The 18587-nt window shown below is 36.2% G+C and overlaps 1 protein-coding gene across 10 annotated transcripts in view; it reads left to right on the plus strand.

Annotated features, from left to right (window-relative positions):
* Positions 1 to 18587, plus strand: part of Tfdp2 (transcription factor Dp-2) — a 164528-nt gene that overhangs the window by 89989 nt on the left and 55952 nt on the right. For 9 of the 10 annotated variants that reach the window (XM_076868871.2, XM_076868877.2, XM_076868878.2 and 6 more), the window contains one exon: positions 16824 to 16927. In XM_076868871.2, coding sequence (XP_076724986.1) covers positions 16824 to 16927 — 104 coding nt within the window. Of the gene's footprint in view, positions 1 to 9496; positions 9562 to 16823; positions 16928 to 18587 lie in introns of all 10 variants that reach the window. The other variant, XM_076868881.2, reaches the window with a different exon arrangement.

Here is an 18587-nt window from a genome sequence, read left to right on the forward strand (position 1 = left end):
ATTATAAGCTTAGATTGGTTGCTGATAGAAAGGGGGATTTTGGAAAGAGCAGGAGAGAAGAGCCTGGAAGCAATGTGTGTATAATGAAAGCAGTCAAAATTTTTAAGAAATAGCTTTTGAATGTGTGGAATTCATAATGAGTAAAGTAAAATCCTCTCCTTTTACAAGTGACACAAAGAGAAGTGCTGTGCTCTTGTACAGTTTGCATTTATACACATTGCAACTTTATGCATTTCTTGAAGTTAGCTCTTGAAAAATCAGTGCTGAACCTCAGATCATGCACATATTAGGTCTCTATTACATTCCTGCCACATCTCACTGTAAAATTAGTAGCGAAATACACCAGCCAAAAATATTCTTCAAGCTGTAGTTAAAATTGTATGGGTCAAATACTATACAGTTCTCTAAATATTTAATTGGTCTAAAAAGACTGCAAAAGACATCAACTGTCAAGCAATTATTAAAAATTTCTTTGGCTCTAAGATTTAAGATTCTAAATCTATACACATTTTGCTTTTTTTAAGGAATAGCAACATGTAGCAGTTTAGTTTCTTTCCTAAGAGAAGCAAAATAGCTTATGTGTAGTTTAAAAGGAATTTTTACATTTGACTCAAGTAAAAACTTTTACAATTTTGACCAAAGAATGTAAATTTTGATGGAATAGACAGCCTTAAAAAAATTGGTAACCCCAAGTAGGATATGTAACTATGGTTTGTAGTTATCAAAAATGTGTGTCATTTCTATTATAAATGTAAACAGGACAGAAGTAACATATCAAGGAAGACAGAACACCAGCCATAGCAATACAGAAACAGTTGGGTCTATTAATCCTTCAAATTAAGAAAGTGTCAAATTAAGAAATTAAGAACAAGTCAGTTCCAATTATTTTAAAATGAATTCCCACTATCTCTTTTGATGTAAATGATCATGGAATCATTGTGTGTATTCAAATTATGGTGGAAAAACAAACATGTGTGCATTTTTATTATAGTGTAGATATATGTCTTATGTGACAGACCAATTTCTATTATACTGTGAATTTCTACTCTCTATATGAGAAACCAAGCAAGCAAGTTGATTCCTAGAAATGGGTCAGCAGTATCTGAAGAAAAAACAAAACAAAAACATTTCAAAATTCAGCTACTATGGAGAGGTAATTCCTAAATAACTAATTTTAATAGATACTTTCTATTACAATTGATATCACTATTTAAAACATATAATGAAAGAAGATTTCAGGAGCGAGGTACCTGTGAGTCTTCCTTTGTATGTGAATACTTGAGCACAAAACTCAGATCTTTTTGGGAATCTGTGTCTAACCTATTCATTTTCCGCAAGTCCTACACTTGCAGAGCAGCATGTTGATGTTCTCTCTGCCTTACATATACGTATGCAGTTAGAAATAATTAATGACTACTTAGACATTTTTCGTCTTCAGAGTGGGAATAAGAGGGAAGATTTGCTTGATGCCTGTATTTGTCTGAAAACAATAACAACAACAAAAAGAAACTCTTTTGCATTGTTCAGGAGTAAGCAAAACAGTTTGAATACAGTGCTTCGGGCATATTATCAGTTAGCATTTTTCAAAATACATTTTTTTAGTTGTAGATAAACACAATATGTTTATTTATTTTATGTGGTACTAAGAATCGAACCTCATGCATGCTAGGCAAGCGCTCCACCACTGGGCCACAACCCTAGGCCTAGTTAGCTGGGTTTGCACAGGTCCAGGAACCTATTGTGTAAGAACATTGTTTCTTCCTCTTAGGTTTCAAGCAACCAGTTTTCTATTAAATTTTTAGATGGTAGCTCCAAGGCTGGAGACCATCAACAGGGAAATTTGGTTTTGGCACTTTGCTTACCTGTGGTGAAAATTTGACAACTCTCTTGACAGTTTTTGTGTGACAAAAAATGGGGAAAACAACAACAACAACAACAAAACAGTAACTGAGCACTTTTTTGCCTGGTAGACACAGAGCTTACTTATTAAAAACAAAAAACAAAAAAACTAAATGCTTGTAAAAATCTTTTAGTGGATTAATTTTTAATACAAGAAGGTTTGGCTGACATGGATATCTAACTTAGATTCCTTGCTATTCATCATCTTTTTTAAAATTTAGGTAACATCACAAATAGAACATCAATACCTTACTGCAATTTTGAATGAGCTACTTGTACTTAGTTTGGTAATGTACAAGTAATCCTATTTTTAAAAAATTTTCTATGGAAAAGAACGGTTTTGAACCTCTTTAATTCATGGATATTCCTTGGTCTATGTGTGTGTATTCTACAGTTTCACACTTACTTAAGAATCTCCAACTTTTTAAGATCTGTTTGTAGTCATTGTCACCTTTTATATATACTAGAAGAGTATCTCACTTGACTATAAATTTAAAATGATGTATTCATTAATACTGTCTGTTTACCACCCAAGAATGGATTGAGAGTTTCTTCATGAGAATGACTTCTAATTAAGCACTCTTTAATACTCATAAATTCTGATCCTGTGGTTGCGCCCAACTCCCTTGATCTATTCCAGCCACTCAGTGTCTGTTAGTGTGAGATAAAAATGTGCTGCTTTCTTCTTGTTCTCTTTTACTAGGCCTGTAAACAATGTGTACTTGCCATCTGGTGGGTGTATTGGCTGTGGTGACAGAGCTAAAAGTAGAGGTTGAAAATGGACTAAACATTAAGAAAAGACAACATCTGGCTAGGGATGTAGCTCAGTGATAGACAGCTGCCTAGCACATGTGATGCCCCAGGTTCAGTCCACTGCACTGCAGGGGTTGGAGGGACGGAAAAGGAGAAATTAGGACATCTGTAGAAGAGATTGAAGAAAGCCCTTTCTCTTTTTAAAATGAAAAGTAAGTTCAGTGTAGTAGAAAAAGTCTACTTATACTCTATTAATTCCTCAATTTAAACCAAGAAAAACAGAATTTGAAGCAGTCTTGCTGATTACAAAAATCATGTGAGGCACTTGTTAGCAGTATGAATTTCCATCTAGTTTCTGATTCTTGAGGCGTCTGCCATGGAGCCTGGCAGCATGTATTTTGAATACGGGAGGCCTTACGCCTTCCAGTGCATGCTGTGACCAGGCATGTTTGGGAAGAATTGGCTCCAAAGCAGTGGAAGAACCAAATTGTTTGAGGGCATATAGTAAACTTACTAAACTATTAATCAGAAGATATGTTGTCCAAAAATAGGAAATTTTAATTAGGCAAATGGAAGAGAAATGAGAAAATTAAGAATTAAAAGATTTTCTTGACTGAACAAGGTAACAATTACAACAACAAAAAAAAGTGTATCATAATCCACAGTGTCACAAATGTACTTAGCAAACCACAGTCACAATTGCAAAACCATCATACTTAATACAGCAGAATGTTACTCTCTGCTCATTGGGGTTGTCAAAAAGTGCTAGCAGAGTTACCACTATATCACCCCCTCACACCCCCACCCCTAGATGGGAGAAAGTAGACAATTCAAATTAGATGTAAAAGAAAGCAGTGAGTAGATAGCAAATTTTGATTCCAGATATTTGTTTGAAACTCTGAGGCATATTGGCTAAATTCTCCTGCATTAATGTGCCCTTGCTATTGTTTTTTTAGATACTTTTATTTTTTTATTTTAATTTATTATTCATTGGTGCATTATTTTTTAAAAAATATTTATTTTTTAGTTTTAGGTGGACACAATATCTTCATTTTACATTTATGTGGTGCTGAGTATCGAACCCCGTGCCTCATGCATGCTAGGCGAGCGCTCTACCACTGAGCCACAACCCCAGCCCTCATTGGTGCATTATAATTATACATAACAGAATTCATTATACCATTTGTGATACTTTAAAAACACCTTAATTAGAATGTTGATGTTCTCCTGCAGTCAATGAATGAAGATGTATAACTAAACGTTAAAAAAAAAGTTTGTGTATGTATATGTAAACACACACAGAGAGAGAGAGAGAGAGAGAGAGAGAGAGAGAGATTGTTCTTGCAAGAAATTTAGTGAGAAGGGACTAAATTACTTCTAAGGTATTTTAGCTTTGAGGTTTAATGAACTAAATGAACCCAATTAAAATAGTCCAAACACCATAGCTTGAATTAAGAAATTTGCTTAAGAAATGAAGAAGCACTGTTTAAATCTTGGCATGTGGGAAGATAGAGAAAGAACTTTTTCTCTCTTCAAACTGAAGCATCCAGAACATTTATGGCTGTAGATACAAGAGAAAAGGGGAGCTAGATAGTTATTTTAAAAGATATCCTTCAAGGAAAATTGCTTACCAAAGCTAAAAGAACAGATGGGGTCTTTTTATGTAAAGGAGGTATATAAGAAAGTCTGAAATAAAATGTGTGGATCCCTTGAGGAAGTATGACCTTTTTAAAAAATATTTTTAGTTGTCAATGAACCTTTATTTTTAATTTATTTATATGCAATGCTAAGAATCGAACCTAGTGCCAGGCAAGCACTCTACCACTGAGCTACCACTGAGCTACCACTGAGCTACAACCCCAGCGACCTTTGAGCTACAGAACTACTACTTATTAGGGCCTTTTAAGGGTCCTTTCCTTGGTTCATGGACAGGTAGGTTCTGGCTGGGTAGCTGTGTTAGTTAACTTTCCACCACTGACAACACACCTAAGAAAGTCAGCTTAGAGGAGGAAAGATCACGGACTCCGAAGTTTTATTATGTGTTCACTTGGCTCCTTTGTGTCTGGACCTGCGTTGAGGCAGAACTTGATGACAGAGAGCACTGCAGAGAAGAGCTGCTCACCTCATGGCAGCCAGAAAGCAGAGTGTGCCACCAATGGCTTGGAACAAGAGGTACACAGGCCCCAGGGACCTGCTTCCTCCTGCTAGGCCCCACCTCCTACAGTTTCCACCATCTCCCAATAGTTATCACTGAACAATCTATTGATGAATCAGAGCCCTCAAGATCTGCTTCTTCAAAGCCCCACCTCTGAATATTACGGTATTAGGGATCAAGCCTTCCACACCTGAGCCCTGGAGGACATTCCAGATCCAACCTCAACAGTGGCCCCATTTGGGAGAATTTTGAGCCCTTCCTGTGCTGCAACAGGTGCAGAAACACCCAGGCTTTTGCTTCCATGGTTTTGATGGGTAGGACGACCTTTCAGATCTTCTATCCTTATCTATGCATGGTAGGATGCTTGATTTCCATTTTGAAACTGTACACTGAGGGGGAGGTTCCAGAGGTCACTTTAGTCACATGCCTCGAGATGCTGTGAACTTTGATCTTCATTTTCTTACCCCCTCTTAATTATGGTGCTGTTGTGATCACTCAAAATCAAAATATAATAATGATGATTGCATGTAGGTTTAATCCTAGAACTTTGATGAACATGTTGAGTACAAATGTTACAAAATAGGCTGGGAATGTAACTCAGTGGTAGAGCACTTGGCTAGCATGCTTGAAGCCCTGGGTTCAATCCTGACTTTTTGCAAAAAGAAAACAAAAAAGCAACAAAATAGAGCACAGAGTGATAAATGTGCAGATAGGTAATGTGTATTATAGCTGTACTATTTAGTAAATGCCATGAAAACTATCTTCTAAGAAGATGATTTTGGAGTATATCTAAACATAAAAATGAAGGAAGCTAGAATAACTATGTATTTACCTTTATTCCCACCCCATGAGTGAATATTACACAAGAATATACTGTATCTTACTTATCTCGCAACTTTGGTATGTCCATTTTGGATTCGCTTTCTTTTCGAATCCATTTTGAGTAATTAGCATCTGTTTCATTTATGAAGATAGTCCTATTGAATTATATGAACTAAGTTATTTTTTAAATGAAAGTGATTGATCTCCCCTGAACTATATCTATGTCCTTTTTTCTAGTCTACTTTGTTTTCAGAGACATACACATTGCTTTCTAAATGGCTGGCTGGAATTAGAAATGCAGTCTTAAGGTTATGGAATCTTTTCTCTTCACAGAACAAATTGACCATACCAGAATTGACTTGTGACCTGACCTCCTTAGTACTGTATTTGAAACTAATTGATGTCCTTTACAACAATTATTAACAGATAGTAGTTAAAAGGGTAGTAAAGGAAGGAAAAGTGCTTGAACTTTCTTTTTCTGACTCATTCTGTGGTAGATATGTTAATAATGAATGAAATAAAACCAAGTGGTACTGGCATATGAATTAGGCAGATGAGTGGAGCTAAATAGAAAATCAATAAATTGATCCAAATAAGTAAACTCAAGGAGCATTTCATATCAGCATGGGGAGTCAATTATTCATCAGAAATGACCAATTATAAGCCAGCCTGTAATCCCAGCTACTTGAGAGGCTGAGGCAGGAGGACTACAAATTTTTGAGGCTGCCTGGGCAACTTAGAGAAAACCAAATTAAAAAATTAAAAGGGCTAGGGATGTAGCAGTAATTGTGCACTCCTGGGTTCAGTCCCTAGACTGGGGAGTAAATTCCATGACAAGGATTTACAATATTAAGTGAAGCATTAAAATATTATAAGAAAACATAGGGGATGCTTAATAAATCTTAGTGTGTGTACTAACTAATGATAATTTGTAAAAATAGTATTTACCACTAGAAATAAAAAAAACCCTCAAAGTAAAATAAAACATGTCCTGAGCCGGGCAAGGTGGCGTACGTCTGTAATCCCAGAGCCTTGGAAGACTGGGACCCAAGGATTGACGAAGGATTGTGAATTCAAAGCCAGCCTCAGAAAAAGTGAGGTGTTAAGCAATTCAATGAGACCCTGTCTCTAAATACAAAATAGGACTGGAGATATGACTCCATGGTTGAGTGCCCTGGTACCAAAAAAAAAAAAAAAAGTCCTAATATAATATGCGCTTCTAGGTTGGGGAGCAAAAATAAATAAATAAGCCTGCAGTTGCTCTGACCTCCTTTGTTTTTATATTAAACATCTCCCTTTTTAAGTTTGACACAAAGGTCACAAACAAAAATATTTATAAAATTGACTACTTTCTAATAAAATATGCAAAGAATTATATATTATTGGGAAAAATATTTGCCACAGGTGTAGCTAAATCAACTGATGCATAAGACCCAGATGTATAATTTTTTAACACAAAAATTAACCCCCCAAATGTATGATAATATGCTAAATTGATGAGGATGTGTGGAAATGGACACTGTCATCCATTTCTAAAAGGAGGGTAAATTGGTACAACCAGTTGGTGTAACTAATGTGGATAAAGACGTGTATGTCACTCCAGCAGTTTCCTTAGTATTAAAAACTTTTAATTACGAAGGGTTCAGTAAGTAAACTAATAGAACTAAGAGAATACTATCTATTATCTGAATAAATAATGAGGCAGTAATATGTGTACAGATATGGAAAGACATCTATGATACACAGTATTGCAAGAAAAGCAACGTGTGAATTTATATAGTATTCAGCCATGTGTGTGGAAAAAAGGAGGATATTTTTGCTGGGTGTGATGGTGCACGCCTATAATCCCAGTGGCTGGGGAGGCTGAGACACGAGGATCTCATCGAGGCCAACTTTAGCGACTTAGTGTGGCCTTAAGCAACTTAATGACACCCTACCTCAAAAAAAGAAAGAAGAAAAAGAGTTGTGGATGTGGCTCTGTGATAAAGCATATCTGGGTTAAATCCCAGTACTCCTCTCTACCAAAAAAAGAAAAAGGGTGTCTTTGGACATATGTTTGTGTGTACCTGGAGTATTTCTGGAAGCTTATATATGAACTGACACCAGTAGCTCTTTTTTTTTTATATTTATTTTTTAGTTGTAGTTGGACACAATATCTTTATTTTATTTATTTATTTTTATGTAGTGCTGAGAATCGAACCCAGGGCCTCACACGTGCTAGGCAAGTGCTCTACCGCTGAGCCACAATCTCAGCCCCCAGTAGCTCTTTTTTAAAAATATTTTTAATTGTAGGTGGACATCATAACTTCATTTTATTTATTATGTGGTACTAAGGATAGAACCCAATACTTCACTTGTGCCAGACAAGCGCTCTACCACTGGGCCACAATCCCAGCCCACCAGTAGCTCTTAATAAGGCGGGAAAGGGTTGGTGGTGGTTGGGAATGGAAGACTTAGTTTTCACTGTACACTCTGGTTTCTTGAGTTTGTATCATATGCTTACACACAGACATTAATGTATTCATTCATTCATTCAGAAGTACACATTGGGCTCTGCTATATGCTAGGCAAATGCTGGAGTCAAAGCAGTAAATGAGATGACAAGAAGGTCCATGACCTTGTGAAATTTTTAACATTGTGAGAATGACTGGGTCATAGGCAGATAATAATTATATGAGCAAGTAAATATAAATATATAACTTATCATACAGCAGTAAGTGGTGTGATGAAAAATAAAGCTTTGTAAATTAGGAAGGGCTCATTATAGGGTGGTCAGACATCTCTGGTGTCTTGACAACTGAGCCGATTCTTGAAGTAGCAATAAGGCATGTAGGGTCTGGAGAGGAAACCTGAAGGACATAGGGGAAATTGACAGGTGACAGGGTTAGAAAGGAGGCCTACAGATGACACGGGGCTTTGTAAACCATTATAAAGACTTATGCTGACTGAGTTGTGAAGCCATAGGGAGGATCACTCTTTTTTATTTTTATTTATTTTTTAGTTGTAGAGGGACACTATACCTTTATTTTATTTATTAATTTTTATGTGGTGCTGAGGATCAAACCCAGTGCCTCACGTGTGGGAGGCAAGCACTCCACGGCTGAGCCCAGCCCCAGCCCAGGTAGGGTCACTCTTGGTTGCCGCATTGAGGGTGAACAGTACTGTTCAGTAGGATAATGTGAGCCACTGATATAGTTCCAAATTTTGTTTTCTTTTCCTTTCCCTCCCCTCTTCTCCTCTTCCTCTCTCTCTATCTCCCTCTTTGTTTTATTTTCTTCCTTTGTTGCATTGGGGATTGAATCCAGGGGTACTTTTACTGAGCTACAATCCTAGTCCTTTTTTAATTTTTTATTTTGAGACTGGGTCTTGCTGAGTTGCTGAACTTTGTCTTGCTAAATTGCTGAGGCTTGAACCTGGAATCCTTCTGCCCCAGCCTCCTGAGTTGCTGGGATTACAGGCATGCACCACCACACCCAGCCCATAATTCTAAATTTTTTTGTAGTCACATTTTGAAAAGTAAAAAGGTACACATAAAATTAATTTTAAGGATAGATTATTATTATTATTTTATTTTTTGGTCCTGGGCATTTATCCCAGGGGCACTTTACCTGGAACTATATCCCCAGCCCTTTTTATTTTTCATTTTGAGAAGAATAGATTCTGATTGACCCAAACATTTGCCAAGCCATTTTCCCAAGACATTATCATTTAACAAGAAATCTATGTAAACATTATTAATGTTATTCGTTATTGTTAGTGCTACATTATTTTTATTAATATTAATGTTATTACTGATAGTAATTATTATAGTTTTATATATAGTTTTTTTGTCTTGTCTTCAAAATCTGATGTATATTTTACACTTAGAGCACATCACAATTTAGATGACTAAATCTTCAACAATGAAGTGAAATGTAATACTACCAAAACAGGTAAGTTGTGTTTAGTGGAAAAATACTTTTGCTTTAGTCTTAAAATTTAAAGTAATAAAATTAAATAAATTTAAAATTTAGGTTCTTCAGTTACACTAACTGCATTTCAAGTGCACGGTAGTCTTATGTGTCCAGTGACTACTGTATTAGCATGGAAACAAGAGTTGTGGGTGAGAATGTGCACAAGCAGGAGGTGAATCAGGGAGTTATTGCAATAGTTTACCCAGAGCCTTTGACCAGAGTGGTAGTATGGAGTCTGAGGGAAATGGTGTGCTCAAGGTGTGTTTTAAAGATAGAGCCAACAGGATTCATTAATGGTTTGAATGTGGGATATGAGAGAAAGAGGAGGAAACATGATCTTTTTGATATGAACAAAGAACAGAGTTGATGTTTCCTGAGAAGAGGAGAGAGGTGGAAGAAAACAGTTTCTGAATGGACTGTGTGTGGGGTGGGAGTAGAGGGGTGTTTAAGGGCTAGATTTTGGATGTGTTAAATTAGAGGTATCTTTTGACCTCAAAATGCAAATATGAGAAGACAACTGGATATGTGAATCTGAAGTTCAGGATGGAGGTTTACTCCAGAGAAATATATGAGAGTTTTCAGTGTATCTAAAACCCTGAGATGTAGATGATCTCATCCAGTGAGGAAAGTTTGACAGGAAAGGTTGGAAGACTGGACTTAAGGATCCCTGAATGGAGAAGAGGAGCCAGAAACCAAGATGAGAACAAACAGAGCCAGTGGGTTAGCAGGAGAACCAAGAGGGGATGGTGGCTTGCATGCCAAATAGAGAATGTGATCAAGGTAAAAGCTGAGACTTGACCATTAGGTCCAGCAACATGGGGATGATCTTGACAAGAGCTTATTCAGTGGAATTATAGAGGGAAATGGGAGGGGATTCAAGAGAAACTTAGAAGTGGAGAAGTGGAAATGTCACGAATGTCATTTTGTGAGTAGTTTCATTGTAGAGAGCAGTAAGAATGAGTTGGTAATTGGAGCACTATGCATGGTCAAGAAAAGTTTTGTTTTTTGAGATGAAAGAAATAATCCATGTTTTATGTGTTAATGAGAATTTTGTATCAGAGGGAGAAAGGTTGCAGTGATACAGAAAACTTTTGAAAGGGACACACCTGTAATCCCAGTGACTGGGAAGGCTGAGGCAGGATGATTGCTTCCAGGCCAGCCTCACCAGTTTATTGAGACCTTCAGCAACTTAGCAAGACCCTATTTCAAAATAAAAAATTAAAAGGGTTCAGGATGTGACTTAGTTGTTAAGTACCCCTGGGTTCAATCCTGGTACCAAAAAGTAAATATAAAGAATAAGATAAATATATACTAAATAAAATACAATAATAGTGACTGTAATGAGAGATGTAATTTAGACAAGTAAATGAACTGTTTATTTACAAAGTACCAGCTGAGATAACGGACGAGGAAAAACAAGAGGATGGCATAATCTGTAATCGGTATCTTACTGATAGATATGAATTTACCAAGGTCACTTTTTTCATCATTTAAAAAATTAAGATATAATTTACACACAGTAGAATTGATAGCCCAGAGCTCTGTGAGTTTGACGAACATACTACCACAGTCTAGATGACTTTAAACTGTTATTTGGGGCTGTGAGTTAGCTTGTGCTGTGAAGCTGGACCTGTACATATGGGACAGCCCACTATTTCTAATTTGAGAGATTTATGAGCCCATCAAAAAGCATATTCTTACCTACATTGAGTTACTAACTTAGTTACTTTAGGAGGATGTGATAAAGGTTTGGCTGAAGGTTTTTCCTAGCCCTAATTAAGGCAAATCATCATCATCATCATCATCATCATCTTTTTCAGAAAGTCAGTGCTGTGAAAGAGTAATTTATACTGGCATTATACAGACAGAATTATTTACTGAATTGTTTTATTTTAGGACATAGTCAAGGTGATAAATTATAACTTGAACCTTTTAAACATTTTTGAGAGAAAGAACTCTTTGGCGTCTAGATAATTTTAATGGAAAACAAAAAGATTCCAGATACTCAAGAAATTGAAATAGAATTTGAGCCAAGTTGTATGCCTGTGTTGAGATTTGGCGTGTTTTTTAGTCACTCCCCAGGTGGTTGATCTCATTTAGTTAATTAAGGAAAATTTCAGAACTAAAATCCAGGCAACTCTTAAAATTTTTGTTTTTAATAAATATACCAAGTGCCAGGAATTAGTTTTGGGGCAGTGTCAGGTTTCTGCTGCAAAGGGGTTATGAATTAAGGCCAAGTACATTAGGAAAAATTGTTTGAACTTGATTTGGTTGACCTCTTGTAAGAGGCTGAAGTTTCAGGTGACTGGGTGTTTGTTACCTATTTAAATGTGTCCTTCTGAGTAAAGTTGAGCACCTCTTATGCCGTCGCTGGTGCTGTATTTCTTTGTGTACTGAGATATTCTCATGTTGGATTATTGTCTTTTTCTTACTGATTTATAAGGAGAGGTTAAATAATTTTTTAAAGGATAATGATAATTTTTAAAGGATAGTAATGATATATGAATTGCAAATTTCTTTACCAGCTTGACTATCTTTATTGAAGTCTGTTGGGTCTTTGCTGTATAGAAAACTTTTTATTTTTTGGGAACCAGGGATTGAACTCAGGGATGCTCGACCACTGAGTCACATCTCCAGCCTAATTTTGTATTTTATTTAGAGATAGGGTCTCATTGAGTTGCTTAGTGCCTTGCTTTTTTTTTTTTTTTAATAATGTTATTGTATTTTTATACCTTTATTTTATTTGTTGATTTTTATATGTGGTACTGAGGATTGAACCCAGTGCCTCACACATTCTAGGCAAGCACACTACCACTGAGCTGCAACCCCAGCCCTTACTGCCTTTCTTTTGCTAAGGCTGGCTTTGAACTCACAATCCTTCTGCCTCAGCCTCTTGAGCCTCTGGAAGTACACTTAGCCTGGCAAAACTTTTGTTTTAAAGTGATCAATATATCAATCTTTTACTATTTCTAAATTCTATAACATCCTTATCCCCAAATTATAAAAATACTATATGTCTTTCTTCAAATGCTTTTATGGCTTTTGATATTTTTATTAAAATAAAATTATTTTTGTACAAGGTGAGAAACTGAAACCTGAAGTTTCTTTTGTCCACATGGACAATACTTGTCCTAGTAATTTGCTCTTTCTTCATCAGTTTGAGATACTAATTTACTACATACAAATTTTTCATATGTAAATGAAGTAATATCTGGACTTCAGTTTGTTTTGTCAATTCCTTTATCTGCTTTGACAATACCACATTATTTCAATTACTGTAACTTTGTAATCCTTTTGAGATCTGGTTGGCTGAAGTTCATCTCTGCCCCATTATTCCTTTAAAAATTTTCCTTGGCTGTTCTCTGCCTTTGCTCTTTCACATATGCTTTAGAATCAGTTTGTCAAATTTGTTAAGTTTTCTCTAAATTCTTTTGGTATTAACTGGACTAATACTTTTCCTTTTCAGTTCTGGATTTAATGCTTTTTATTTTATCTAAAAATTTATAGTCTTTGTTTTCTTTTAGTGTCGATTTAAGTAGGATCAGTGTGTTCCCTAACCTTACTTATTTTTTTGTGTTTCTTCTTCATTCTTTTTGCAAGTTTTTACTTTTGCTTCTGACGTAGTGTAGCAGAGATGATCTCATCTTAAACACTCAGCAGCAGTAGATTCACTTAAAAACTAGCAGCTGAGGGCTACACCTTTTCAGGGCTTTATTCTTCCCTACAGGGATCTGTGGTGGATCTGCCTGGAATCAAGTTTGGGGCTCATGTCTCTCAATGCCATAACTGCAGTTACTCCCCCCAGACTCACAGATTATTATTTTCCACTTATGTGGGTTCCTCAACAGATGAATACCATTTTTGGGGGAGTTTTAATAATAACCTTAAAAATCTTTAGCAAATGATAAGATACACTTTTTATGAAAAAAAAATTCGGTTGCACAGTTACACTACAGGGAATTTTTATTTGATAATACCAGGTATTCAGTCATGTTTTTAAAATAAAATTAAGGACGTAGCATTTTAGTTGATTTCAAACTCCGAGTTATGATTTCTATTGAGAAAAACATCAAAGTGTTTGATGTGGACAGCATTACAAGAATTTTGGCATCCAGATTAGGAAAGGTAATCATTCCAAACTATGCTGATCAAATAGTTTTTAAACTTTTATGCACCTATTTTGTGTGAGGGACTAAACTAGGTGCTGGGATACCAAGCTTAGAGACCTAGCCCACTGACAGGAGATCTGCAGATAAGCAGTAGGTTTTATGAGAAGCCTGAAGAGGGACATCCAGGACCTAGGCCACAGAGGCTGAGGACAGCTTTTAAGGAGAAGGTGGAGATGGAGTTTTGAGGTGGAACCATGATGTTCACAAGTTGTGGGATCTTGTAACAAATGATCTAACGTCTCTCAACCTCTCTTATAGAATCTATTTCACGCTGTTGTCTTAAGCATTGACATTTATACATATTATATATATTTATATGAATTTTTAATTTTTTAAAATTTTATGCGTGTGTGTGTGTGTGTGTGTGTGTGTGTGTGTGTGTTGGAAGCCAGGAAGCCTCTGGAACAGACTGTGGAACAGACATAATAATCTCCCAGAAAATGATATGGAATATAGTCGATCCTCTGTATCCATAGGTTCAACTAACCATGAACTGAAAATATTTGGAAAAAATAAAAAGGTCTATACTGAATATGTACAGACCTTTTAAAATTGCCATCATTTCCTCTATAATATAGTACAACAAGCATTTGCATAGCATTTCCGTTGTATTAGGCATTGTGCATGATTGAGAGATGATTTAATATATACAGGAGGGTACAGGCAGGTTAAATGCAATTACTGTGCCTTTTTATAAAAGGGACTTGAGCACCATAGATTTTGGTATCCATGGGGTGGAGGTGGGGGTCCTGGAGCCTTTCGCCCCCACAGATATCAAGGGACAGTTGTATATTTAGCTTGAAGTGCTCACAGTTATTGACTAGCAGAAAGGGTCTTCCCAGCAGAGGGAAAGTTTTACTCTAAAGCTAGGAGGTTTTCTGGGGGCCTTGGTGGAATTGCACAGTGTTTGATCTGATTGAAGTGCAGGGTGCATGTGAAGGGAGTAGCTGAAGGTGAAACTGGGAAAGAGACAGGGCTGAAATCCTTGATTGGAGCTTTTGTGTCATTTTTAGGAGCCTTTAGAGGTATTTAGGAAGTGTAGAGTCTTTGAAGACCTTGAGTTAGTAGAGTATCAGAACAGTTTTGCCAGTTAAAAGACTGGCTTGTTAAGAGATGTGTTGGGTGGTAAGGAAGACTGCTTGAGGTAGGATATCCAATGAGAGCATTGGTGCTCAGCCCTGACTGTACGTTGGAATCATCTGGAGAACTTTACCAGTTTCATGCCCAAGTTCACCTCAGATCCCGGGCATAGGCATTGGTTATTGCTTGTCTAGTGGGATCACAGCCAGGGTTTGTGAACCACTGTGTTGGAGGGTTGCTATATCCAAACCATATACTATGAAGTTCCAGATTAAACAAGTTCCAGTAGCATAAAGGAACCAGAGTAAGGAGATAATAAATAGAATGTGGTGGTCATTTGAAAGAAGAAGGGGTTGAGTGAAGGTTGTTTTCTCAATTGCATCACTGTATAGATGAAGATAATATGCCACTGCTCAGTCATGTATCAGTGAGAACCTGAAGGAGAGGCAGATTTGAGTACTAAGCCTTGCTGATTGGACATGAGAAAGATGAAGAATTTATTTTTTGGCAGACACAACATCTTTCTTTGTATGTGGTGCTGAGGATCGAACCCGGGCCGCACGCATGCCAGGCGAGCACGCTACCGCTTGAGCCACATCCTCAGCCCCGAAGAATTGTATTTTAATATGAAATTTGAGGGAAATGATCTATAGTATCAAATGGACAGAGAGAGAGAAACTGAAGGGAAGGAAGGAGCTAATGGAATAGTTGAAAATTCATGATAGAGTGCAACCTTGATGGGTGAAGTCACACCCATCAGTATAAAGCATAGAACAGAGAGAGAGAAGACCTCATTTCTATGAGAACAAGAGACATTTCCATTCAGAGAGAAATAGAATACTACTACTAATAATAAATTACAAGCAGTAATTTTGCCTGATGGCCTGATTTCCTTCCTATGGGAGGTATAGGAATCTGCTGAGAGTTACAAGGTGAAAAAGGAGATTAAGGAGTGTGGTCAAGCTTTGGAAAAGTAAGGACATGGCCATCTTAGGAAGAGACTGAGAAGACCATGTCTTTCTAGTTCTGTTCTAAGCGCTCATTTCCCCCGGTTTCAGTGTTGTCCTCTTTCGGTTACTTCCCGGGTGAGCTCCTTTTCTTCAGTTACACTGGCATCTTCTAGAAGAAAAACTGATAAACTAAAGTTTGTCCAGAGGAGTTTAGTATTTGATATTGTAGTTTAGAAAATTGGCTTTTCACTTTGGGGATTTTTTTTTTTGCTACTACTTTGCTATATTAATTTGAAATGTAAAGTGTTGAAATCGCTTGAAAATATAGATTTTACTGTTTGCAGCATCAATAATTAGCATCATTTTTAAAAAATATATTTTGCTTTTACTTGAGGTATTGGAAATTGAACCCTGGGGCTTTCTACTACTGAGCTAATATTCCCTGCCCTTTGTGTTTTGAGACAGTCTTGCTAAATTACCCAGGATGACCTTGAACTTGGAATCTTACTGCCTCAGGCTCCTGAGTAGCTCAGATAGCAGGCTTGTGCCACTGTGCCTGACTTTTTTCTTTACTGTTATGAAAGTGTGTGTGTGGGGAAGCTACCAATTTGACATTTTGAAAATATATGCTCTTCTGGTATAAATGTTTTTACTATAAAGGAATTTGAATCTTTATTTTACTTTTCATACGTCATACTTTTTTTATTCTCTGAGTCTGCTAAAGATCTCTCAACTTTCAGTATGAACTATGATTTGTACTAATGTGTTCGAAGTATTTCTTTCCTCTAAAAGACTAAAAATCCAATAGACTGGAACTATTTATTTTATAGATTTTCTGTAAAACATAACTGATTAGTTATTCATCAGAACTAATATATTCATTATAACAATACTATGGGTTTCCAGTAAGTCTTCTTGTTTATAATATGCTCTTAAGGTAATTTTAAATTACTTAAGTAAAGTGGCTCACCACTGAGGCTGTTTATGGATAGCAGTGGATTTGATGTTGCAAGACTGACTTAATGTTTTGATATCATTTCAGGTAACATATCATTTGTTGCATTTCCAGTTTCCAGCGCCAACTCACCAACAAAAATTTTACCAAAAACCTTAGGACCAATAAATGTGAATGTTGGACCCCAAATGGTAAGAAATTCATCAGTCTTTGTTTGAATTGAAACTTTGCTTAGGAAAGACTAACTTAAAATATAATTGTAAGCTGGGTGTGGTAGCACACACCTGTAATCCCAGTGGCTTTGGAGGCTGAGGCAGGAGGACCGCGAGTTCAAAGCCAGTCCAGCAAGAGAGGCACTAAGCAACTTAGTGGGAACCTCTCTCTAAATAAAATACAAAATGGGGCTGGGGACATGATTCTTGGTTGAGTGCCCCTGAGTTCAATCTCCGGTACCAAAAAAAAAAAAAAAAGATAATTATACTGAAGAAATTTGATCAAATATTCCAGTTAATTTCAGTCACCTCTTTCACTTTTTAAAAACATTTTGTTTTAATCTGAATGTAACTTATTATATCTTGACAAAAAGGCATTGTGTTCTTCCATGTTGCATTTTCACATAATGGAATCTGTGGATGTGTAATATTAAGCCTTTGCTCCCTGTGTGAGCCTTCTCTTGGCTTTAGTTGTTTAAATTGATTTGAAATCTGTTGTGTTTGATATCTTTATTCTTTTTTGTTTTTCTTACAATCTTTTTAAATTTTTCCTTAACTAGATAGTCTCATAATTTGAATGTTTAACCAGTATTTTAATCCATATCTGGAGCTTTGAATTTGAAATGACAATTGGGGAAAAATAACACATCAATTCATTTTCATCTTTCACAATAGAAATAATATATGAAAAATAGGAAATATTTAACTATTTCTCTAACGGTATTTGTTAATTCTGCTAGAGCTTTAAGTATATAACACTTTCAGGAAACCATATTTATAAACAGAGATGCATGTATTCAATGCTCCAAAACTATACCTAATTTAAATGGCCTCTCCCCACCATAGATTATTATAGTTATTATACATTTGAAGAATAATTCTTCATTGTCAGTATGTACATCTTTTCTTCTATAGAGCAAAAAAAGTAAATTACATAATATGTAGCACAGTGGACAGTGTTTAATGCAAAGTTAATTATACAAACATATCTTTTAACATACTTAATGGTGCTGGGTGTGGTGGTATACTTATAATTCTAGCAACTCTGTAATCCCAGAGATTTGGGAGCCTGAGGCAGTAAAATCATGATTTTAAGGCCAGCCTTAGCATTTTAGTGAAACCTTCACCAACTTAGGGAGACCGGCACTCAAAATAAAAAGGGCTGTAGACATAGCTCAACAGTAGAGCACCCCTGGATTCAATCATCAGTACCCAAACAAACAAACAAACATAATGATTTTAGAAATCTTTAAGACATTATAGACATGATATTTTCTTTGGTCAGTTGAGGACTGTTAATCATCTGCAGAATTCCAGCTAAAGATAAAACACAATTTACTGTAAGTATGTGAAGAATGTAATCTAGCTCCAAATGACTAAATAAGTGAGACTAAAGCTCACTTATTTAAGTGTCCCCATTACAAGGTAGCTCAGGGTATATTTTCAAACATTTGTTAAGCAGTACCCTTCCCCAGCCACTACAGTAGGTAAAATGAGATAAAGGAGATAAATAAGACATTCACTAAAATTCAATGTAGTCAGATTTTTAGGAGTCTGACCCTTACAATAATCTTCTGAGAGACTTTTTTTTTAAGTATTTTAATACTGCTTTGATTCAAATTAGAATTCCTCTTTTCTT

The sequence above is a fragment of the Callospermophilus lateralis genome, chromosome 10, assembly GCF_048772815.1.
Source record: "Callospermophilus lateralis isolate mCalLat2 chromosome 10, mCalLat2.hap1, whole genome shotgun sequence".
Taxonomy (NCBI): domain Eukaryota; kingdom Metazoa; phylum Chordata; class Mammalia; order Rodentia; family Sciuridae; genus Callospermophilus; species Callospermophilus lateralis.